General features: G+C 46.0%; 1 protein-coding gene across 2 annotated transcripts in view; it reads right to left on the bottom strand.

The window, feature by feature from the left end:
* The window catches only part of lin7a (lin-7 homolog A (C. elegans)), a 36,194-nt gene that overhangs the window by 7,548 nt on the left and 3,236 nt on the right, over positions 1-25,410 (bottom strand). Inside the window, exons 1-4 of one of the 2 annotated variants that reach the window (XM_030113815.1) lie at positions 20,720-20,738; positions 15,738-15,856; positions 7,052-7,123; positions 256-465 (exon numbers count right to left, since the gene is read on the bottom strand). In XM_030113815.1, coding sequence (XP_029969675.1) covers positions 256-465; positions 7,052-7,111 — 270 coding nt within the window. In that variant the 5' untranslated portion in view covers positions 7,112-7,123; positions 15,738-15,856; positions 20,720-20,738. Of the gene's footprint in view, positions 1-255; positions 466-7,051; positions 7,124-15,737; positions 15,857-20,719; positions 20,739-25,410 lie in introns of those variants that run through there. The other variant, XM_030113812.1, reaches the window with a different exon arrangement.

Here is a 25,410-nt window from a genome sequence, read left to right on the forward strand (position 1 = left end):
CCAGAGGGTGGAGAAGAAGAGTTCTGCTCTTCATTCCAGACACGAGCAGCAGCTCTTTGACCTCCATCGCACGTTTAATCATTGATTCTCATATCAAACTTGGAAATCAAAGCTGCTGAAAACACTTGAGCTGAGGATATAGTTTTTGGGAGCCGAGCTTTAAATAATAAATAGAGGGCGGTGGGGCTTATCTCTGAACCCCCCCCCTCCCCGGCCCCCCCAGCTCCCCGATCCGAAGTGCGGGGTCGGACCTACCACGCCGTTGACAGACAGGAGCTGGTCTCCCCGCTTCAGGCCGCCGTGCCGCTCGGCCACGCCCCCGGGGATGATGCGGGAGATGTAGATGGGCGAGTTCTGCTCTTTGCCACCCATCACGTTGAAGCCCAGGCCCTCCTCCGTCTTGGGCAGCTCCACCACCCGTGGGTGGGAGTGACCCTCGCTGGCTGCGAAGGCTGCGACCGTGGCCTGGAGGAAGAGGAGGGAGGAAGCGGTGATTCATGTAGCTCCAAAAATATATGTAGCTGGAAAAATGGAGCTGCGCTCAAGTTTTGCCTTCTTATAGACACCATTGGGTCGTCAGTCGTCATGCTGCACGGTAAACATCAACGTGTTTTGGAGAGTTCACCCACTTCGAGACCACTGGACGCCACACTATAAGCCAACCGTACAGCACAATGCTCACAAATGAAAGGTTCAACAGAAGCTTGGGCCGCGTTTGGTTTTTGATATCGATACTGCAAATGGAGAGCAGTCGATTTTTAAACAGCCTGGGGTGCTACAAGCATTTTCAAACAGCGTGGGTTTTTTTTTTTTTCTTTCTTTAATATCTCAGCCAGAAACAAAGCGTACTTTCATTCCGGGCACCTGAGAGTGGCGTCTGAATGCTGGATGAGCTCCGTCCGGCGGGACTGCAGCAGAGAACCACAGCAGACGCCTGTTTTCTCACCGATAGTATCACCATTACAGTCAGAACACTTCGTAGCATGAGAAGGAACACGATGTATTACAAAGTGATGGAGAACCGACCCCCCCACCGCCGCCGCCGCCGCCGCCTGCACCTTCTCATTTCAATGAGGACGGCCATGACAAAGCGTTGGGCTTTAGTCAGGGTGGGGGATTTAGAATCCACATGAGAAGTTCTCCGGGTTTCTAAGCACACGGATTAACACATCCGAGTTCGCGCCGCAGGAGCGGCGAGAAAACTTCCAGCCCCGGCGTCTGCGGCAGCTGCCGGGAGTCTGCCGGCCGCTCTGTGGGGCTTCGTTTGAACCGCGAGCCAAACCCCCCCTGCCCCGTCCGACAGAGGAGCCGGCGGCTTGTTAGCCGAGAGCCTGGGAAAGCTAATGGCAGACGAACAGAGGAGCGGACACCCCTGAACCGCCACAGGTGCTGCTCTCCGTCAAGTCAGCATCATTTATGATGTGCGGGGAAGAAAAGGCGAAGGGGGGGAGGAGGAGAGGGGGGGGTGGCTGTCAGAGGCTTTCACACATGTGGAGGAAAATTCCCAGCGGCAGCTGAGCTCCTGGACTTTGAGGTTTCTGACGCTCTCGCCAGGCTCTTCTCCCTCCTCCATATTCAGTCCCATCCTCACGTCCACGTCTGTCCTCGTCTCGCAACGGGAACGATCCACCGAGCGCATGGAAATGTGACGATGCACATGCACATGCATGCTGAAAAAGAAGTGTTCGGCCCAGTGCTGGGTTCGGATCCCGGTCCAGACAAACAGCATATCAATAGACAGCGAACCTCAACCATATAACCACAATAAAAGGAAAGTGGAGCCATTTGTTTTCTTATTCCGATTAAATCCACAGAAAAACACACGGAAACTGAAAATACAAAGTTTAGATTTATACGTGATTCTATTAAATCCAGTTAAATATCAGGTCAAAACTCAATAAAATGTTGGAATATTGTCAAATCGATATGAAACACCAATGTTCACGTGAGATCTGTTATTCTAATAATGATAATATAAGATAATCCACAGGAGGCGGACTTCCTGCCGCATCGCTGCATTATCTGTTCTTCTCTCGGTCCTGATCAATTATTCAACCTGACGAAAAAGTGCTGGAGTCTCCTGAGGGATGCTGGGAGTTCCCGCTGTGATCAGGTCCTGCTTTAATGTGCAGATTATTGAAGAGCGCCTTTTTAATTTGTCCTGGCGAACGTCATGCCTCCGCCAGTTAAGCGTGAAGCTGTTGTGGATTGATCCTGACTGACTGCACGTCTCCTGAATATTTAAATCTCGTTTTGAACGTCAGTCAACATGGATTCACATGAGTGCACCGTGCATGGGAACAAAGTCTATTGCAGTTGATGATACCGATAAATTTCCGATCTATCGTGCAGTCCGGTGTTACTCAGGTTATCGTTTACGTGGCGCGAGACTTCCCGTTTCCGAAACCACTTCCTGCTCTCCCCTCCCCCTGCCAGCCAGCTCCTCAGCATGCACGCCAGCGCCTCGCAGGCCTCGCAGCCAATCGACCTTCACAACTTTATCTGGGTTTCTGTGAACAAAAAAACAATCTGGCAGATGGCCGGCGCCTCTCTCACACACACACACACACACACACGCACACAGGAGGCATTTTAAATGAAAAGCTTGCTCCAGGATACACAGTTGAGGCGCCGCACTGTATAAGTACATATCCAAAGTCACTTCATGATCGCCTCCTGCCCCCCCCCCCCCCCCCCCCCCCCCCCCACTGCTGCGATAGATCCTGCCTCCATTAAGATCAGTAATAAAGGCCTCGGGCTACGACTGAAAGCTGAATTGATTAATTTAATGAAGCAATCAAACGGAATCAAGTTATTCAGGTTGAACACAAATACGCCGCGATGGAAATTTTCCCATTTCGATAACTTCGACTCTCCGGAGGCCGAAGTGTCGTCATACATTCCACATGTTTCATCAGGGTCTCCATAGCAGAGAGATTTCTCTTGGGTGCCTCTTCTGCAGCATGCATGTCTATTCCTCCCTCCGAAATGTGTGAGAATGACGGAATGCAAACGGCGCTGTGGGCTGAGCGGATATATCTCTGCAGGGAGGGGCTTTTAAAAGATATCCAGCGCTCCCGCTTGGCAGGATCCCTCCAGCTAAGCCAGTTCAGATCATTAGCCCGCGTGCTTAATTGCCCATGCAGCCCGTGTGCAAATTTAATACAGATTTAGAAGAGGCGATTTTTCAGCGTTCGGGGGGCAAAGAGAGGAGAGTTTTAAAGCTTAAATCAGAACCTTCAAGCTTAACTGTCACGGTTTCTTTTGTAGACTGAAAATAGATGTCACACAAAGTCTGAAGGAAAGTGCTCAGACAAGAATCCCCACCAGAGAATCGACGGGGTTTCTTAAAATAATGCATTAAAAGAGGATCAACGTGGTTATCAATCATATTTATGAGGCAGGTTAATGATGACTCTTCAGCTCAGACTACAGTTAAGCATGGAGTTCCACATGGTTCTGTATTAGGGCCTCTGCTAAAGTCAAACATGGAGTTCCACAAGGTTCTGTATTAGGACATCTACTTTTCATACATGTTTCCTGTAGGGAATATTATCAGGAAACACTCCATTACCTCCCTTTGTAATACAGATATTGATCAATTTGTCAGAGTTCCCACGTGACCACAGAGACGTGTTAGCAATCACTGAACTCATTAAGGTTTAGCTCTTTGGTTTGTCTAGTGGTTTTCTGTGTGGCTTGCCTTCCAGTGTCTCAGCCTTTGTTTCTATGATCTCCAGGTTTTTGTGTTTTGCGGGACTTTTGATCTTTTTGTCTTTGTTGTTTTTTCTGTGCTCCAACACAACGAGTTCCTGCTGTACTAATGACGGTGTCAGTTACCTTCAGTGCTCTGAGCGAACTGTGTCGGTAAAGAGTAAAAGCCGCCGGTCACATAAGTGATAAAAGAAGGCTGCCGGTGGCTTCAATGCTCCAACCACTGAGTGGAAATAAACCTTTTAATTGTTCAATTACAGGCTAATTATAGCGCTTGATGAGATGCTGGGTTATAGATGTTAGCATTCACTCTGTCTGAGGCAGCTAACTGCAGCAGGAGCCAGTCGCATGAAAAATGGATCATGTTTTAATATTCCTATGGATTACAAATGAGCAATGCATATTCACCTAATTAGAAGGTTTTTGAGGTGTGTGTATGCGCGTGTTTTGTGAAGCTAGCTGCTTACCATTATTATGCTAATTCCAGCTAATTACGCCCCAGCTTTTAGCAGTATATTTAACGGCGTGCGAGCGGTATCAATGTCCTCATTAAACTCCCTTTTACTCCGCTCACACGTTGAATTGTAATTTACAAGACTGGGCCGTACAAAAGAGGAGGAATCGTGCTATTGTGGAAGAGGAACCCGTCTCTCTCTCTCATCGTGAAGCATCTCTCTGTTCACACTGTCATCCTTCCCGATTCCCGTCCGCCGCCCACTCAGAGCGAGGAGGAAGAGGAGAGAACTCATCTGGACACTGAGCCGGCGTTTAAGGAATCTCTTCAAATCTCATCCTCCACACACGAAATCAGGAAAACCTTTTCTAACTCCGTCCTTTCATCCGTCCTTTGAAGGTGAGGCGATGGTGTGAAGTCCAGCTTAACCCTTCTTCAAATTCAGCTGTTATTGAAGACTATTTGATTTTTTTTTTTTTTTTTTTTTTACTCCTTTGACTCCCTGAAGTCAGGAAAAGAAAAAAAAAACATCAAATGCAAATCCACTGAAATCAAACGAAAAGTGTCAGACTGAGCAAAATGACACATAATACACCATTTATAGCTCCGAAACGTCTCTGCACAGGAGGAATCACTCGCTGCTTTTCTGAACAGCCCTGTTCTGAACACTTCTAGCACACTGGAATATGTCATTCACAAGAAAAAGCAGTCTAAACACTGCTCACTTGGCAAATTGAGCCTAACATAAGTCACATTTTCTTGAACAAAAACATCTAAAAAAAGTGTTCTGTGTTTGCCATAACTTGTTTCTTATTCAAATTCTGCTCTATAGCCTTGTATTTTCTCAAATCATTAATTTTTTTGTCAGTATTCCAGCATTCTGTTGTCATATACTGCCATCTAGTGGCCCTACATGGTATTTCTTTGCATATTTTTGAATATTTGCTTGTCAATATTAATCACATGACAAAAGAAATTCAGACTCATAGTCAAGGAGATACAGTAAGTGTTAACTTCATACTAAATGGAAAGTATCATCAGCATTTGTTCAGTATTTTCAACAATAAGCAGCAGCTCAGAGCTAAATAACCCACACACTCGAACATTCAGAGAAATAACCGTCTGAGGCAAACATCCTCCTACACAAGCATAAATCAAGATGAGAACCAGGATCATGCTTCTGCATTTCTGATATTTCCCTGGCAAGTTTCCTCTTTTGTGCTCTTTTTTTTTTTAAATGTGTTGTATAAATTCATATTGAAATGTCACCGTATGCTTGACCTGCTAATCAGGGAAAAACACACTGTATCAACCAAACAGTGAATTCACATGTAGTGTGAGTTAAATCCATGAAAAATCACTCAAAACAAGAAGAAGAAGAAAAACATGAATCCAGAAGTTTAATTTTCAGGCTTTTTAAAAAACTGACAAATTAGAAGTGATAACACAGAGCTGGCTAAGCTACAATTACAAAAAAATAGTATTTATCTTCTTGATTTTCAGCTTCTGATAATCAGATCTGAGTGTTTTAGTATCAATGCAACAACTTAAAAAAGACGTATCATTCGGAAAATACGGCAAATTTTCATGTCCATAAAAGTGTTTTCCATCAGTAAAAATGTGCCAAAATTGAGAATTTCTGCCCCTTTTTCAAAGATAACTTTAAATATGTGATCTTTTAACCAACATAATGACAATAAATAGATAAAACTATCGATTACTCTTCTTTCTGCTTGTTTTGAGTGTCTCAGACATAAGAAACAGTCTGAAAGTCATGGTAATGAGGAATATGCTCGCCAGCCGTGAAACTAAAAAACTGACCTAGCATCCAACAAACGGCCTCTGCTGACGGACTCCTTCTGAGCACCGAACTGTAATCGCATATCAAGGCCTGGAATTATAGAAATCTGTCTTTATCAGCAGCAGGATCTACAACAAAACAGCAAATCTATAACGGTGAAATCTGACAAATGTTCTAAACAAATGTTCTGCTATCATCGTCTCGTTCGGGAAGGCAGTTTTTCTTCAAGTGACATCTGTGTTCCGAGGGAGAAAAAAAACAACGTATCTGTCTGATAGCAGTGTGAAATTAAGATAAAATAGAAACTAGTGGCTGCGAATTGGATGAATGTGAGACGGCGAGATCCGAAGACGTGAGGCAACGGGTGATTGTTGAGGCGAGGAGGAGTGGAGACAAACATTTAGCTCATTCACAGCCCCAACAGCGCTTTCTCTTCGGGGGAATTCTGACGTGATCCGTGTTTAGATTACAACTTTATCTGACCTCTGCTGCTGCGGTTCCCCCTCTCCGGCGCCCAGTGATCAAACTACAGGCGAACTCTCTTGAACTTAAGAGGTTTCCGTGATCGTAAATCACTCCTATGAAGATGTGAATATATGCTGACGAGCTTCTAAAGTTCATCCTGAACCACTTTCTGAATGATGCTGCTTTAGGTTTAGAGAAAATAATATAAAGTATTCAGAAACACATAAAACACATTCATGATGTAAATGACATGTAAAATCCAAACCCTCTTCACCCACTTCAGTTCATAAAGTTTGATTGATCGACATGGATTACTTTAGAAAAAGTGTTGAATTGTTGAATAAATCAATTGAAATATGAAAAGTTAAAGGCTACAAATGCTCCAGCAAACCTTTAAAGGTTAAAGGTGTTAAAAAAGTGATTGATTATGTGCTGAATCGTCCCTTCGGCCTTTAGGACTGCTAATAAAACTCTGTACAGACATAATGAGGACATTAGGACGAAGGGACACTTTGCTAATTTCACTCAGCGTGAGCCAGAAGAGGAGAGGATAATGTGATCAGGAGATGATTCTCCAGCCATTACATGCCGTTGACTCTGGTTTTACTGAGGTTTACCTTGGCCGTGGCCCGCGCCTGGTACTCCGGACAGCCGTTCACTGTGATTGTCTCATGCATGTACTGATACACCTGAAAGGAAAAGACAGGAAGAGAGAATTACAGCTGGAAACGCTCATTAAACAGCATTGAAATGAAAGTCTTCACTCACGTGTAAGTAGGACTGAATGGTGCAGAAGTAATGTGGTAATGCACTGAAGTGTTGTTAAAATGTTATTTATGTTTGAAATAATGAAGAAATGTTTGATGCATGTAGTTATTTCACGGATGAATTGATAAATTAAAAATAAAAAAAAAAAGCGTTTTTAAAGCAGAACTTCCTATGGAGCAGTTCAGATTTTTAACTCCAGACGTTAAAAGGAAGAATATTAAAGACTCTATTTTTATGATATAAGGTTTTGTTTTATCACCTGTTTAGTATTTTGATGTAATATGATCTGTACAGTGTGCGTTTTTTTTTTTTTTTTTTACAGATGACATTTTTTTTATGATATTTTCTCCCTGCAATTTGTACGAGAAGCAAAAGAATGTGGTCGTAAAGAAGAGCTAAGACAGTTATTGCCATAGAAAGCTGTAATAATGGGCACAATCACAAAAGACTCGGGCCCCGTTTACATGTTTTCAAGTGGAATCGAAAACTTTTGCTGCATTCTGGGTGTCCGCTTCAATGAAAACGGAACTTTTTCAAAATGCTCTGACTCCGTCTGAAGCGAAAACACAGAAATGAAGCGTTTTCATGTCATCACGCAAATGAGGACTTAATTTCCATGAATGATCTTTTCATGTTTTACGAGTTTAAAAAGAATTAAGGTGAGTTTTCAGTGTGAAAGAAAAGATTGTGATAAAAAAATGTTAATTAAAAAGTTCTAATTTTTTCATAAGAAAAGACCAGAATCGACAAAAATAAGAGGCAAGAGAAAGATCTGTTAAGAAGTACAAATCTCAAAGGACAATTATATCAGTTTCACACAGACGTCATCAGATAAGAGTATTCAAATCGCCGCCGTGAAGCTGCTCCAGCAGCCTTGAATATCGTCCGCAGTGAAACGGGCCTCGACGCCGTTCAGCTGTTTTCAGCGGTTTTCTCTTGAGCAATGGAAGCGCAGTCCGACCGCGACTCGGTGAAGAACAGGCAGTAACACGGCGGTGAAGCAGCGCCGTTCGTCTGCGTGAAAAGGTGTCTGCCGAAGCGGACACGATCGTCGCCGACGGCTGACCTTTTCCAGGAAAATGCGGCCATTAAGGACAGTTTACGGCTTTCAGAGACGAGGCAAAGAGGACGAGGCCACCTTATATTTCCAACGTGTGGCTTCGCTGGGATGTTTTCACTCATCAGACAGAATCCCAATGCTGGAAATCGCAGAGGATTGTGGGAAAATTTAAGACAAGTCCGACAGAGATTGAGATCTTGTTTACATGACGACGTTTCAAGTGAAAACATCCCGTTTTCGTGTTATTTCAGAGAAGATGTCTAAAATGGACGAAAAGGTGAATTATCTGAACATTTAAAAGACTAAAGCGACTTAAAAAAGTAAAATCATTAAAAATCACTACAGAAAGATTAAGAAGTTAAAAAAACAGTTAAACTGCTAAAAATGCAATATCCACAATTCTAAATCATAGTTACGAAAATTTGTAGATGACACTATTTTATATGTATGTATTTATATCTAGAGCTAAACTGTCTTGTATTTGTTGCTATAGAAATAAAATTGAATTGAAACTGTGGCCCCATTTAAATGAATTGCCAAGTTTAGAGTGTTTAATATTGGATAAAAAAGAATAGTTTATTGATCCCAGAGGGGAAGCCCCTCAGTGATGAACTGTGAGAGTTAAAATGCATCCCTGCGAATATTTCTCCCCCACGCTGCTGCGGTGCAGCCTTCAGACAGTAAACACATCCGGATCAGTCATATTTCAAACATACGTGGGAACAACATGACAGGCCGCGGTGGGAAATCATCATCCAGCGCCGCAGCCAAACAACAGGACGGCGGCGATCGGCTCCCAAATCATGGAGACGTACGAGCCGATGACACAGAGTGGCCCCGTTTCCCCCCCACCCCCCGAGCCGGCGGAGTGATGAACGACGGGTCAGATCCCATCAGCTCGGTGAGCAAAACACATTCAGATCCAATCGTTCGTCTATCGACGGCAGGTCGGCGATTGTGCCAGATCGTAACGAGATTGATGTCACTATCAAACTCCCATCCGTGAGGCCGGGGTGTCAAACATAAGGCCCGTCGGACAAAACGGCCAAACCAAAGAGATCATTTAAGAAAACATTTAATTTTGAAACAAAAAGTAATGAAAAAAACAGGCATAATTAGATCTACACTATAGTGATTTCACTTTATTCTGTATCATTGCTTGGTTTTATGAAAATATCAACATTTTCGTCGTGTATAATCAGCGCCACGACAAAAAGTTTACATTTAAAGTTAATTGCGGCATAGTTTTAACGGTCAATGAAGCATCCCACAGCCAATCTCTGAATCGGGTCCACACCTTCAGGTTTCTCTGGAGATGGAAAAACATCTCTGAGCTTCTGTCGACTCGTCTGCTCATGAATCTCAAAGCCTCTTCAGAGCCGTTCTGTCGACGGAGCAGTTTGAAGACACTTTTTCCAAACGTCCTCCTCCACCTGTGCACCATTTCAGACCCAATGCAGCTCCAGAAATGCCACAGAAGATGTTTGGTTTTTTTTTTTCCCCTCCTTCTCATTCTGGAAGTGCTAATTACAGCGATTTATTCTGCCGGCGACCGCCGCTCCCTCTGAGCACGCCGCTCAGACGTGGAATCTCTTAACAATGTTGGCTCGGTTTATCTGTGAAAGTAATGCCTTTCGGGCCCTCAAACTCCGCTCTCTGTTATGTAAATGTTTAGTAATGGCTTTATTCAAACACGACAAGGGTGTTACAGTCGGAGCTTATGCAATATCTGGCATCTGCTCCGCGAGGGAGAGCGGCGCGGCGGCGAGCTGAAAGGTAACGATAACGAGAGAGACGGAAACTCCCCGGCCGCTCGCAGGGCGACTCACCGGTGGAGTGAAATAAAAAAAAAAAAAAAAAAAAAAACGGAGTAAATTCAAAGCTGTGATCTACACAAGCGGCAGGCGGCGGTTTAGGTAGAAAGTACAGAACGCAGCAGGCAACAGAGGAAGAATGACTTGGCAGGAAAAGACGCGGGTGTCGCACGAAATCTCCAGATGCATCAGAGGAACCAGTTTCTCCTTTCTTCTGACTGAAATCCTCACATGATTCAAACGCCTGATATTTCAAATCGATGTTGTTGATTTTCTTGTTTAATGGTCAGATTTCAACTGCATTTGAAGCTTAAAGGCTCGATGTGTTGTTTTTTTTGTTTTTTTTTCATGAAAACCACAGATATACGAGCAGAGCGTTGTTAAAGGTTGCCTTTTCAGTGTCTCCAAGCTCTGTTGTTGTGTGAACGTACTGCCAAAACGCTACGAAACTTTCTTCTTTCCACTTGAAGACATTAGAAAAGTGTGTTTAATGAGAAAATGATAAATTCTTATTAGCTACATGTGGTGTGTCTGTGGGTTTTGCTTCGGGTAACACAACATATTCACACAGTCCGAAAAACATGCATTTGGGATGAATGAGTCACTGTGAGAGTGCTGGAGTGTGTGTGTGTGTGTGTTTGCCCTCTGACGGACCGCTGACCTTTCCCTGCCTTTGCCTGGAGTCAGCTGAGACTGGCCTCGGCCCCCCTCCACTCGGATAAACTGATGTAGATGATGGATGGATGATGGTTCTATCGATTTCTTGCTGCTTTTACACGATTTTCTCGTTCAAAAAAAATTTACAGAAAAAGGTCACGCAGACCTGTCAGAGACGGTCTTCTTCTTAAAATTTCTCTGAATAGATTCACTGCGAACTCATTCCCTCTCTCCTTTAGGCCCCAATGAGACACTCTCAGTAGCAAGAGCCAAATAAATGACAGCTTCAGGCCAGAAAGCATAAAATAAAACAATCGTGAAAGATGGTAAACCTACAGACGGTCCTTCAGCCATTCCTCCCCTGATTGCTCTCACGTCCCTGAATTGTAATTTTTATTGCTTTGAAGGGGTTTTGAAGGGGCGCACACAAAGGCCTGGTGTGTGTGTTACACATTTAACCTGAATGCATTGGCCCGGAGAGCCTGGTAACACGGAGCAAACGGCGGCGTGTTTCTGAATGTCAGTCTCCTGTTGTGGCGGCTGCTCTTTGCTCTTAAAAGGCCAGTTGTCCTGCAGGCATATTTTCAATTCCACTTCTTTTTTCTTTATTTTTTTCCCCTTCTTTCTGCAGCATGTCATCACTAAGCTTTCCAAAAGAGCCTCTCCTCTCGTGCTCGCTCCCTCCGCTCCTGCTTCGCTCGCTGAACAGATTCCTGGTTTTAATGGTGAAACCGAACCAAAAATACCAGCACAGGTCTGCGAATAGTGAGCGACGCCTGCAGGGGTGGGGGGTGATGAGATGCTGCTGGTAACCATGGCTTCCTGCTTCCTCTGCTGAGGTGTGGAAACAGAAGGGTGGGGGATGGGAAATAAGAGATCTCCAACCTCGTTTATGGCGGCAGAGACGCTGAAAACTGAGTCGCCGGGTCACGATTTGGTGCTTTTTGGAGTGTCAGCTGTTAGCCGCCGGGTTCTCAATGATTCAGTCACACTCGGACAACTTGTGGGTCAGTGGAGAAGAGATTCTGATCGCTGACAGGTGGTCACCCCACGCAGGAGCCGTTTTCAAAAAGTTTTCAGTCTCTGAGCTCTGCCCATCAACAGTCTGCCCTGAGCAGGATTGTATCAGTCACACTTCATAAACATAACCAGAAGTTGGCGTTTCCGCTTGAAATGGGGGCTTTAGCCTGCTGAGGGACGATGAAGAGCAGCAGAGCGGGTCAGAGCTCCTCCTCCTCCTCCATCAGGACCTGTGAGTCTGAATCACCGCGACGCCGATCTCCAACCCTCTTATAACCAATTATGACTGAAAATCTCCAGCAAGAGTCGAGAATCAACTGTAAAAAGACCTGCTTCCATCTGAGTTGGGACTTTCTACCCCAGTATACCGCCGACGTCCCCCCCCTCCTCATCCCGCTCTATCATTTCCAGCTGGTTAGCTCCTCCACTCATCACGTCTTGTGTCCTTCCTTTCCCATTTGCAAAGCTGATTGACCCTGACAACTCATTCACGGCGCCGCGGTAAGACTAACGCCGGGGCTCTCGGCTCGCCCCCGCCGACCCCGGCGCCGTTGAGAGAAGCGTCCAGCTCATCAGGCTCTTTGTCATTCGGCCCGGCGCTGCTGATCACGGCTCTTTCGCCTGCCGTCCATTCCTCAAACTAACGGCCGGCGGCTCGTCGTCCTTTAAAGACCAATATCTACTTTTTAGCAACACATAGGAGTAAAATCTCACCAATGTTTAGAGATTTAAATGCTCCTACATTTGGTATCTTCAGTACTAGATTCAGAAAATCTATATTTTCCTTGACTTCAGCTTCCTTCAACAGAATTTAATAGGCAGCACTTTTTGGAAATAACACACTGCAGCTAGAAAATCAGAAAAATTGGCTAACCAGATGATGATAGTCATTATTTGGGGTATGTGTTTTTCTTGTTGCTGCAGCCCTCCCACAAACCTTTGGCATGTAGTATCTTTTTAAATGATGGATAGTGACACTGTACAAATCACCGTCATTATGTTGTGAGTTTTCAACAATTGCACATTTGCAGGCTATTCCATCATAATCAGCATTTGTTGTCTGAGTTATGTTATCATGTCGGGCAATTTATTGGAGTTGCTGATTTATTTATTCTCCCCGCAGTCGTGCATTTGCGAGATGGAGGGAGAAAAAAAAAAAAAATCCAACTAAAACACAAAAAAAATGGGCGCTGCGGTTTAAAATGTTGATTTAACGGTTTTCTGAGCTCCAAAATTGTTGCTGCTGTTTAGAGATGAGAGTATTTCAGGTTCATTTTTAATTCTCTGCTAATTCCAGTGAATAAATATTTACTCTCTGCAGGAAACGCATGGAAAAAAAACCCCCCAACATTTTAATAAATAGCTAGCAGTAATGTATTGACTGAATGTAAATGATGGGAAATAGGCTGAACGCCCACACACAAGCACACACACACACACACACACATACACAACGCAACCAGCTGCAGGATTGATGGCACTCAAGCTTGAGAACATTACTCTGTGCAGATTTACAGGCCGTTCCTGTGTCTGTTTTCTCATCTCCAAAACAAAACCAAAAAAAAGGCCATAAAATCGAGGCTGACGGTGTTTTCGAAACTGAGCGAACATTACGGGATGCAGCTGCTGAGATCTGCGATGTTCCACCGCAAGACCGCCGTTTTAATGCCCTCCATAATAACATTAATAATCCACAGTGTGCAATAACCCGCAATTACGGCGGGTCCTCCAGCTGGCTCAGCACCGCAGCCAGAAGCTGTTGTATCATCTCGCAAACCTGTAATCGTCTAAAAAAACCACCGTCATCCTCACTAATCCCGCGCCATCGCCCGCCGTTTCCCTGGCGACGCTGTTCAGCTCGCTCTTTGTGGCTGAAGTGGCGTGCAGGCTTTTGCTCTTGACAGAGGACGGACGGCGGTGCCGGGGCCGCGGCCCCCGCCGACAGGCTTTTGGAAGAAGGCAGCCTTTGCAGTCCGGTGACTGGCGCCGAGTTCAGTCAGCCGGTCGCCAGACGGGCAGTTGGTGCCACGCCGTGCCAGACTCCCCCGGGCCGGTCAGAGAAGCCGGACTGTGTGTGGAATGGAGCGTTTCACGGGACGCCGTCGGCGCCGATTCAGCCCGACGTGGCTGAAAATCGGCGTTCGGCCGTGATTATAGGTCGAATCTGAAACAGCTGAACAGGAGGGACTGTGCAGATGTTTCAGCAGCGCTCCATCTTTTTGTCACGATGCACAAACATCATTTGGAGCCGACTGATCGCAACTCTAATGCAGGATCCAACATGGCAGCTGTGTTGTCAACAAAACTCCACATTCATCTCAATCTATGATGGAAATCAAAACTTTTTTTTCAATTGAATGTAGGATTATTAAAGAAAAAAGTGAAATTACAGTGATTTGCTAGCAAGCTTGAATGCAAAATATATGCACGAAATGTAAGAAAAGGATGCTTCTAAACATCTAAAGGTTATTCTTTGTGCCGTATCGGTGATATTTCACAGCATGTCTTTGTAATTTACAACTCAATTCCCTCTGGAAAACAAGGCCGGGCTTTGACTAGCATACTTATCAAGTCCGCTAATTGTCTTTCATTCTAGAACAAATTTGCTTGTTCACTTTGTCCACAATTAACTTGCAGCGGCACACGGGCCACGGAGGCATCTGTCATCCATTCCTCTGCTCTTCACACGGCCCTTTGCTTAACAAACTCCTGTCAGCGGGAAACGCTACAGTATATCACAGCAGACGGGACGCTAAATACACCAGATCTGTGCTTATCAGCCTGTGTAGCTGCCATGTAGCGCTAGCGCTCCCGTTTGCTTTGTCCCCCCCCGTCCTCCTGATGATGAATCGCCGCACGGCGACCCAGCATGTTTTTTAACAGAAACACACAGGAACTCCCGTTTTATGATTCCCGCTTTACTTGGACCCTGCGAAATGTGATTAAAAGCAATCTCTAACAGTGATTCGCTTAATTAAAACTCAGTGTAACGAGCCTATCAAACCTTCAACTTAATGAAACGCTCATAATGTGATCATTTCAATACTTTGTGTGAATTTTTCACGCGGGTAGGGGGGGAAAAAAAACTCGCTCTGCCTCCGAGATTCGCCGTTCTGCTCCGGCGGTAATGAGACGGAGCAATAAGCTGTGACATTTTCATTACGCTGCAGTCATTTGTTGATTGATGAAGCACAACAATGACTGAGAGGAGCGCTCGCACACTCCGCTCCCGCTTCCAGGCGTGACGCGGCGCCGCTTTTTAACGCCGAAAGACATCGGCGGGTCGTTGAAATCTCACCGACGCCGAACACGTTAAAAGAGTCATAAAGCCTTTTTATGGTTTAAAAGCCCGTTTAAACGACGCTTCGAGTGAATTAGGTTAGGAAAAGTTTCACGTTTACACGGCAGTGGTTTGAAAAAGACGACCACTAGAGGGCGCTGTTGGCTGTTACTGTAATGAACCCACACACGAGTGCTCACATGTCCGTGTTTTTAATGGACTGTTTGCCAGACGTGTGTTTGTCAGTCCGGCTGTTGCGTTATCAGTCAGTTTTGCACTCGTCTGTTATCTTTCCTCAATAAATGCCTTGCAGATGAACCATCTGCGCTCCTTTCATTTGGATTTTTTCGTCCCTCGTTTTTGATTCCGATCATCTTTTCGTTCTTCCCTCACTCGTCTTGATTGAAGCTGCCGATATTTTTCTGTGTACATGTTTTCACTGAGAGTTCCTTAGATTGATTGAAAAAAAAAAAAACCCTAACACCATGAAGGAGAGGTGAATAACAGCAGTAACGACTGAGCAGGTGAAAGAGCAGTTTCTCCGCCAATCGAGGCCTCGAGGGGGGGAAAAAAAAAAAAAATCATCGCCGCGGTACACGGCACAATGATCGATTGGGAGAGTGGGGCAGAAACTACACTGCACGGAACTGTAGTGTGAGGAATGTGATGATAAAGAAGCGTGTGTGACGGCGAGGCGGCCTCACCTCTCTGATGGCGGTGCAGAACTCGCTCTGAAGGACCTTCTTCAGCGACTGCAGCTTGTGTCCGGGAACGTCGCCTGACTCCTGCAGCTTCTCCAGCAGCTCGATGGCCCTGGCAACATCTGGCAGAGAGAGAGAGAGAGAGAGAACACATTTAAGACCCTGTTTAGTGTCGTGCTTCGAGAAGAGGACGGGGAAAAAAAAAACAACCTTCGATTGTGTTAACATGACAAAGGCACTGGAGGCGATCAATGGGCGGGATAATGGAAATAGACTGGGATGGGAGATAGACCCGCGTATGGATCGCTGGCGTCGGCTCAGCTTGACACACGAGGACAAATAAGTCCGCGACCCGTTTGTTCGTGGATAGCCCTCCGTGGAGGGAGGCGGCTCCGCCGGGTCTTACAAAGCTTCGACACTGAAGCATGAGCCTTAAGTTAGAGGCTGCGACTCCTCGGAGCTCTCCTCCCCTAATTAACTTGCGCTGAATGAGTTCGCCAGCTGGGCTGATTAATTCCTTGCCCTCTGAAACTGGCAGCCTGAATAGAGATACATAATGGAAGGAGTGGGGAGTGATTTGGTGCTCGATCACTGGACTTGAAATGCTGGGTCAATAACATGTTTAATTCAGCCTGTGTGTCCGGAGACCACACGGAGGCCGGCGCAGTTTTACACTCCACCTTTTATTTGGCTCCTGCTTCACCTCAAGCGGCCGCGGCGAGAGCTGTTATTGCAGAAACTTCTTTATTCCGACTGGAACTAATGATTGTTTTAATTATTGATCAGCCTCTGAGCGGTGGTGTGGTGGTTAGCACTCCAGCCTCACCGCGAGAATTTCCCTGGTTTGGACTCTGGTCACATGACGCTTAAAATGCAGTTTTTGCATTTACACGAGAACGTTTTCAAAAAGGTGTAAGTTTTACACAGAAAAGGATGAAACACTGAAAACGACGTAGAAGGAATCAGTGTTGCTTGGGTCTTGCTGGGTGGAGTTTGCATGTTTTCCGTTTTTCCATGCTTTTCCTCATCACCAGAACGCCGTCCGTCCAACACGCAGCACCATTTCTCTAAGAACGGCTTCCAGATCAACCGCCACTTCGAATTTCTGCTTCTGACATCGAAGACCGCCCATAAGCTGGTTCCTCCGGAACAGACCTGCTTATGTTTGACACCCCAGACGCAGAAAACACGGAGAAAAATCAAAGCAAGCCAGAGACTGTCAAACTACTCTTCATAGTCTTTGTCGAAATAACTCAGTTTAAAACAGCTGTCCTTTGAAAATGTTCATGAATCGTTCCAGCAGGATTAATGAAGACTGAATGTTTCAGTTAGAAGTCAGCTCAGTGGAAGAAATCAAGTTTTCAGACTCGCTTCACAGTTTGCTGAAGTAAAGTCAAACTTTATTTCCAAAGCCCGAGCCTCAGGCAGCTTCACAATCTTGTCTGCGCACAACTCTGTTATCTTCCATACTGATAAGAGGAGAGGGGGGAAAAAAAAAAAAAAAAACACCCCCAAAAATTCACTGAGGCAAAGAAAATACTGGTTGAAACCCCATGAAGAAAACAAGAGGAGGACTTTCCTCATGCTGGATAGTAAATTTACAGTAGGGTCACTCTCCGTGTGAGCAGAAAGCCAGCCGCTCGGCGTTTGACTGACAGCTGTGATTCGAGCGGCCGCCCACGGACCACGCCGTGCGCCCCGGACCACGCCGTGCGCCCGCGGACCACGCCGCGCGCACGGGGATCCGTCGCCACACAACCAGCAGACGTGTGTTTTCACTAACTGCCACTCATTCTCACCTGTATCGACACAGAGGAACAACTCCACACACTTGTTTATCAGGGAGGTGATTAAGTCTTCCACACAGAGCAGGCCTTAGTCAAATATTTAAAAATTCATTAATCATGGATTGGAGCTCTTGAATAAAGATTTCATGGTAATATGAATGATTCTTTCCCATCCATAATGAAGACACTGGACGGCTGCCGTCCTCCAATGAGGCCTCTCAGGCTTTTCCTTCTCGCCAAACTGTGAAACTTCACGTTCATGTTTTGAGTTCATTTGACAGAAACGACTCCCAGACGTCAACGTGTGTTCACATGTGTATTACCCATGATTCCACAGTGGATTCAGGCTACTTTTAATGCCTATTATTAAGGATTAATTAATTAAAACTACTTCAAAAATGTTAATTATGAATAACAAATGAGATTACCATATTTCCCAGACTGTAAATTACACCTTTTTTAAATTGTTTGACTGGTTATCTCTAATAATCACTCTGAAACACTGAGGACCAGTTCACACGACAACGCTAAACTTCCTTGCGTCTTGGGCGTCTGTTTCCATGACAACGGTGTTTAGAGCCGCTGAGCCAAGGTGGGACTTTTCTGAAACACCGACTCCGTCTCCGTGGAAACAGTGGTAAACTGAATTCTTCTCAAAACAGCTGGTCGTACAGGGTCTCCAGTTCGGCTCACGTGCACATCTCCGAGGACGCACTCGCTGTGTGCACGTGCAGAACATGCAAACACACGACGCCTGCAGGATTCCTTTTGAATGCAGACCTCCAGCCACAACCCCAGACGGAGGAGGCAGGTTCCCCCAGTGCCACCGTGCAAACAGATTTATGTCCGCACGCACGTGCACGCTCGCCGACATTGAATTCGGGGGAATATTGAGTAACTCAATAAAGCAGAAGACAAACAGAAGAGCTTTTACGGCGCGCGGGCCGGTGGGAGACAACAAAAGCAGCAGCGAGCAGCTCGGACCGTTGTGAATATTGTATCAGGCCGTAAAGACAGAAAACGTGGAACACAAACACCGTTCTGTTTGCCTCGCAGCCTCCCACCTTCACGCTACCTGATTATCATGCAACGCAGAAATCCGCTGCCCGTTTCTATTTCAATCGCCGGGCAATAAAGCACCGAGGATTATATTGATCCGCTTGGAATTGCAGGTTCGGTTCCCGTGGAGAAGAAGCAGCCGGCAGAGATTCATATTGGCAGATGGAAAAGGCAGCGGCGGCGCGAGCCTTCGGGGCGACGGTAATCAGTGATTAATCACATCGAGGGCTCGTGTGATTGAGACACAGCAACACAGTGTCGCCCTACGGTTAGCATATTAGCACCGATCCGTTCCCCCGATCGCTTTACCTTCACCTGGCATTCGCACGAGCGTCTAATTCCCACAGAGCCCGTCGGTTCGCTGCTGTTGTTCCTGGTCGTCTGACTCTTCGTTCTGTCCCAGAGGTTCAAAAAAGCAAAACGGGGTAAATGAACCACTAAATTCCCATTCTAGGAGCCGCAGACGTCCCAAATCGATCCCGATTACGTCGTGAAAGTTAAATGACAGCTTGATAATACCAACATATCCAAAGTTTACCTTTGGTTTGACTGAAAAAAAATATCACCCTTTCGACGCCCCGATTTAAATCACAGTATAAGAAAAGGCTTAGAGGAATATCAGACACATTTGGGAAGCATCAGTGTTTCTTAAAACCAAGCTTCCCCCAAATTCAATATAAAGCAGAAACACTGAGATACAATCCGGGGAACACACTCGCTATGAGAGCAGCTTTTAATGAAACTCACAAGTCAACACGGCTCGCCGGTGAAAACGCTAACACCAGCTTTCCACAGTCGCAGGTGAGAAACGCGTCGAACGCTGCTGGAGGAAATCCCACAGCAATTTACAGGGTTTCGCATTCACATGGAAACAATCATCCATCCTTCAATCCTCTACAACCAAACACTTCTGACGGTTTTAAACACAAACATGTGTCTGTGCAAACCAGGAAGCCCTGGATCTAATGGGAAAGCTTCATCTTTATCACCCTGTTATGAATCAGAAAAGACTTTCTTGTTAGAGCAGCACATTGTGTTTAAGGGTTTTTTTTTTAATCTCCCTGGAAGAAACCAGCCTGAGAACAAAGGCAGACAGCGGACATAAAACACATACAAAACACAATACGCAATACACAATACAGCTAGAGCTCCAGCCACATTCCACTAAGATTCAGTTGGAAATCTTTCAGATTCTTTCTGACTCCATGTAGATAAGAGTTCAATCAGTAACACGTGAGAGTTTCTTTGCGTTTTTTTCCATTTCCACGGTGACAGAACCATTTCATCCGAACGTTTTGCGTTTTCACTCGACAGCATCCCCTCAAAGCCTGATTTCCTGATTCACTGGAACCAGTGAACCTCTGACTCCTCTAATCTCTTTTCCACCACTTCTGAAAGGTTACATTAAAAAAATGTGTTAAGCCTTGTGACAGGCTTTTCTTCTGTCGGAACGATATTACTTATCCACTTAAGTCTTTTATTTAGCTATTTCAACAGAGAAAAGCAGGCAGGATTAATATCTTCTATCAAGGGGAAAAGGTCACATCCATATTTTTTTAAAGCTATATTAAAGAAAAAAACACAGTGATTCTGAAACGCCTGTAATGAGTTGGTACACTTCCAAGCAGCAAGGGCGTCCGTCTGGGAGGTTTACGAGCGTTTCTTTCTCATTAGACGAAGGTCAAGGGCCATCCAGATTCTTCCTCTCTCTCTATTTGCCTTCACATGCTCATTAGCGCCATTTTCTTCATCCACATCAAGGACTCTCGCCCCTCGTTTGGAAGTTAACTTCAAAGATTGATATTGCCGACGTCCCCGCCCCCCCTTCTTTCTTTCATCCTCGCCGATCATAAGTGATGCCTGCCCAGTTCCTGATATAATCTTTCCTCCTTCAATCGGCGGCGATTTTTAGATTTTGCCTCAAACACGCGAGCTGCAAATTCAATTAGATCTTCCCGGGTTGCCCTGAGCCGCAGCTGTCGCCATAAACTAAGCTCCGAAAGCCAGTTTCAGTCAATATATGTCACGTTCTTAAGTACTTTTATCTGTTTGTGAGAGCGCCGGGACGCGGCGGCGGTCGTTACACGGCCGTGTAATTGCGGGTGGCAACAGAAACTGTAATAAGAGAAGTATGTTTACCTCCTCAGCAGGTAACGCGTCGTGTTTTCCTGCAGATGTTCGACGTGATCACTAATCTGTCACACGTGAAACGTTGTTTACACAGGAGAGGCGGTTTAAACAGCTCAAGGTGCGGCGGCGTGGAACATCTGCCGGAATACTCCCTCCCCCGATCATGTTAAAAGCTTGCCAGCTTTTTGTTTACGTCTTTCAGTTCAGCCCTTCAGCTCAAATCAAGCGGACGGATTTAAGTGAAGTCGTCCCCGCGGCGCACTCCGATAGCCGACAAAATGCAAGAGGTGGGCCGGGGGGATCGCAGCTACGTCAAACATAAACGGCGGTCCTACGTCTCGCTGCCGGACCAGTTCATCTGACCAAAAACAACCTGTGACAGTACTTTGAAAAAAAATCCACTTCCTGTTTCATGAGGTGCATCGTGGCTAGCTGTGAACTCTGACCGAAAAAAGGCCGTCGCAGGTTTTATGGGAGAAACGGAGCGTAGTTAAAGATATCAGTGGAGTCTGTGCCGCGCGGCCACGTGGTGTAAATGTGCCGTCTATGAATAACTCCGGCCGGAGGGGAAGTACAGGAAACGTGATCCCGCCGCTGACCGGCCACAGACCAAACACAGAAACAACAGCTGGATGTACAACGTCTCCGGCCGCTCGAGATAAGACGGCTTAGAGATGACAGCAGGCTGAACTGGAGGATGCTGGGAGTGAAAATGGACACGATCGAGTGCATTAGAGGGAAATCAGTGAGGAGAAGGACGCTGAGGATGGAGGCCGCAAACGGAAGGTATTGATTGGAGGAAGATAATCTGGAGGAAATCCCAACACGGCGACACTTTTTCTCATCATATCAGCGTTCAAGGTTCAGCTCATTTCTACAAACTCAGCTGCACTTCTTTTTTCCTGAAAGTGAAGCGATGAGGCCTCATGTTTTACACGCCTGAACAAGGAGCTTGTTTATTTTCAATCTGAAAAATGCTTATCTGGTCTAAAGACCATGAAGTGTTCACCTTTGACTGAGTTTTGCATTCTCTTGGCGCTCCAGGGAAATCAGAAGGTCCAGATGTGTGCAACATCTGTAAAGGCTTCTACATTTACGCCTGGATGGAAAAACTCCACAGCGAAGACTACGGAGGAACCAAATTTAGCATATCTCTGAAGCCAACAGACGGCACGCAATTAAGTGGCTCTGACTGTGAAGCTCGTCAGATTATCTTCCAGAGGAAGAGGAAGAGGCAGCGAGGAGTTTTTAAAAGAACAATGACTGGGGGAAAAGTATCGCTCATTAACGGCCGGGAACAGAGGGGAAACTGCGCGGCATCGCAGAACTGCGACGGAGACTCGCGCGTCGTAATTACAGACGATCTCCCGACATCCGTGGAGGAGCCGCGGCATCAGTCAAAGCAAACGAGAGCGCGCTCCCATCAAAATACAGTCACAGCGCGCGGCGGCGCCGCCATTTAGCAGCGTGATGACACCGGCGGTTCATTTCCCCGCGCTGCGCTCATCGCCAGGCCGTCCTCATTACCGAAGCTGACTGATTCACTCAGCCGAGTGCTTCAGTTCCGTGACCGTCAGGACTTCTCTGGACGGATCCAGTCGCCTCCTCTCCTCTCCTCCCCTTTGCAGTTCTCGAGTTTCTGGAGCTTCAGACAGGTTTAAACCACTCGGGCAGACGATATTTCATTTGCCAGATTGTTTCATGTATTATTCCTTTTGTCGTCTGATTGCAAGAGTCTGAGCGAGTGTATCGTCATCCATCCATCCGTCCATTCCTCTTCTGCAGCGCTTCATCCAGGCCGATCCAGGCTGACGTCGAGCGAATGAAGGTAGCACACACACCCTGGGCCGATCACAGGTGGAAGAGACACATCATCACTGCACACACACATTTGCGGCGTATTCCACGAGGTCCGGGCTTTGCTCAGCGGCGACGAACCAGCAAACATCCACCCCTGCTGTTTAAGCCATGTTCCAAAAGAAGCCTCAGAAGCGTCTGTTTTTACTGCCAATCAGCCAGAAACACATCATTTATGCGACGTGGATCACTCGAATGCCAAATATACGGCGCGCCTGATTTCCCATGTTGACAAGACGACCTCCTGACATCAATTTGTGGGCAGCACCAGGGGACGGCGGAGGAACAAGCACGGTGAATAAATATTCAACGCCGGCCGAGCTCTCCTGGAAGATTACCAGCCGTTTTTCCTTGAGAAGCTGTGAATCTTTCATGCGGCCAAAGGTTAACGTGACTATTCCGCTTATTTATCCACTGACGGAACGACTAATAACGGTGTCACAGAACAGCTCATTTCACTTTTTTTCATTTTTTTCTTTCCTTCTAATCAATGTAAAGTCATTTTACAGTCACAATCGAGGCAAAGGGGCAAACTTCTGTTGCGTTTCAGGTTATCATGTTCACATGACAGCAGTGTTCGGAGGCACTGAAAATGCAACTTTTTGAACTCTTTTGACTCCGCTGTCATGTAAACGAGACTTTCTGGGAATGCTCAGTCCTAAAACTGTTGGTTTTCCTCCTCCTTGCTTTGCTGGACTTCCTTTGACTTAACTTCTGCTGAATTTCACTTGAAAATGAAACACTGAAACATCCTGTTTGATTATTTTTTGCATGGTGCACATGAAGCTATGCAATTAATCAAGTCCACTATTTTCTTTTTCATTCCCGCTGCAGCTTTTAGATGAGTTTCCAGCGGCTCTGAGCACCGTTATCATGTAAACACACACCTAAAACGCAATGAAAGGCTCTATTGTCCCTTAAAAATGTTGGTATGTAAACAGGACCTCAGAAAATGACAGTATGTCTGGACCAGTTTTTAACTGATCATGTCTGAACTGTTATTGGGTGCAGTCCTCATACAGAGTTCATTACTGATTCAACTAGTTTTCTTGTTTTTTGTGCTTCTTCGTCATAAATCAACCAAATCTTTGATGTTGAGACCTTCTGGAATCGCAGAGGTGTGTTGATCTCTTGGATCACAGGTCACATCATGAGCAGACAGATTTCTCACACTCCGATCCTCTAGCCGCACGCCGGCTTCACACCTACAAAAAGCTTTCTTCCCCTCTTTTTTTTTTTTCTTTTTGGTTCTTTTTTCTTTTGCCTTTCAATGAGCTCACATTGTCTGTGCAGCACCGTATCCTGGAAACTCATTTTCCCGGAGCTCCCAGAACATCAGGCAGCGACTAAAAAAGGTCGTCCTCATCATTGGCTGATTAGAGAGAGAGGCTCAGAGCCCAGTGGCGCCGGCGGCACGTGACGGAGGCTCGGCGGCATTGTCTGGAGGACGCGTGGACGTGTCGGCGCTGGGCCGCGCTCCAGATTTTCGGGTTTAATTAGTCCGATTCGAACAGTGAGCAGGATGAGGTGCAATTCATTTTTCGGCACTTGGAAGTGTCAGATCTTCACCAATTTCCTCCGAAAACACCCCGACTTTTAGATCCTAGAAGGAGTTATCCGTCCATCACGATGTCCTGCTGCTGCCTTCGACCTGTGCGTCCTCTGGCCAAATCCATCCGTATAAAGCAGGAAATAATCACTTTAAAGTGGAACCGCGGGAGTTTTACCAAGCGAGTCTTGTCCCCATGCCAGGAGAATTAGCTCTAATTTGCTCTCGCTGCGACGATTTCCTCGTAGCATGACAAATAAATCACTCCTGGAGGGCTAATGGCTCCTGCAGGAGCCTGTGGCGAGAGCAGAGGCAGGGAACATCACACTCTTATTGTCTTCTTCGTCCCGGGTAATTACTGGACGCCGTCCCTCCCTCCCTCCATCGCAATCATTCTGAGAACTGTTATTTCTGCATTATAACAGGAGCCGGACTGGAGCGTCAGCGGCCAGACCGCCTGACCTCCCGGTGATCCTGCCAGTCTCTGAGAGCACGTGACGGGAATACGGCGGAGGCGTGAACCGGACATACGACTTGCACTGTCGTCATGTAAAACGGACACACATAAAGTTTTCCCCTCTGAAACTTGCAGGAAAAAGTGAAATAAGGTGAACTTCACAAAGAAAGAAAAGGCGCAGCTCGGGCGGACGGTTGACATTTTGCAGAGACGCTGAGGAGAGAAATGCTCCAGACATCAGATCTCGCTCTCCTTCGCCTTCTCGCTCCGATCGAAACCCTTAATGCTTCTCCTTCCTGAAGTCACGCCGGGCCCGGCTCTCGCTCTCATCCCGGCTCCAGCTGAACGCAACACGTAGGACGAGAGATTTTCAGGCACTCAGAGATCCTTGTGAGAGCAGCAGAGAGGCTCGGCCACTATGGATAATGTAAGTGTGAACATCAAAGACGGAGGCTTTAACCCTTTACTGGCTCCTCCTGGAAGAAACTACAAAGGCAGAAGTGAGGATGCGAGACGCGATATTACATCGACAAAATCAGTCATTTTCATTTCCTTTAGATTGCATGTTTTTGCAGGTTTTTTATCTGCACAGCTATAGATTAAAAAAAAAGGGGAAAAAAAAAACAGTCTAGATTGGATTTTCCCAGCAGCAACGTTACTGGATGCATTTTACAAACAGCACAGTAAGGCCTGTGGACCCAAACCGGGTCACAAGAAGCTCCGATTTGGCCGAATCATCAAGAAAATCAGAACATTTTCAAAGAAAATGGTGTTTTTATTGAGATTCTAGTCATTTTCAGCAGTAATTTTTTCGTTTTGTGAAAATACAGACCTTTT

Source organism: Salarias fasciatus, chromosome 17 (assembly GCF_902148845.1).
Source record: "Salarias fasciatus chromosome 17, fSalaFa1.1, whole genome shotgun sequence".
Taxonomy (NCBI): Eukaryota; Metazoa; Chordata; class Actinopteri; order Blenniiformes; family Blenniidae; genus Salarias; species Salarias fasciatus.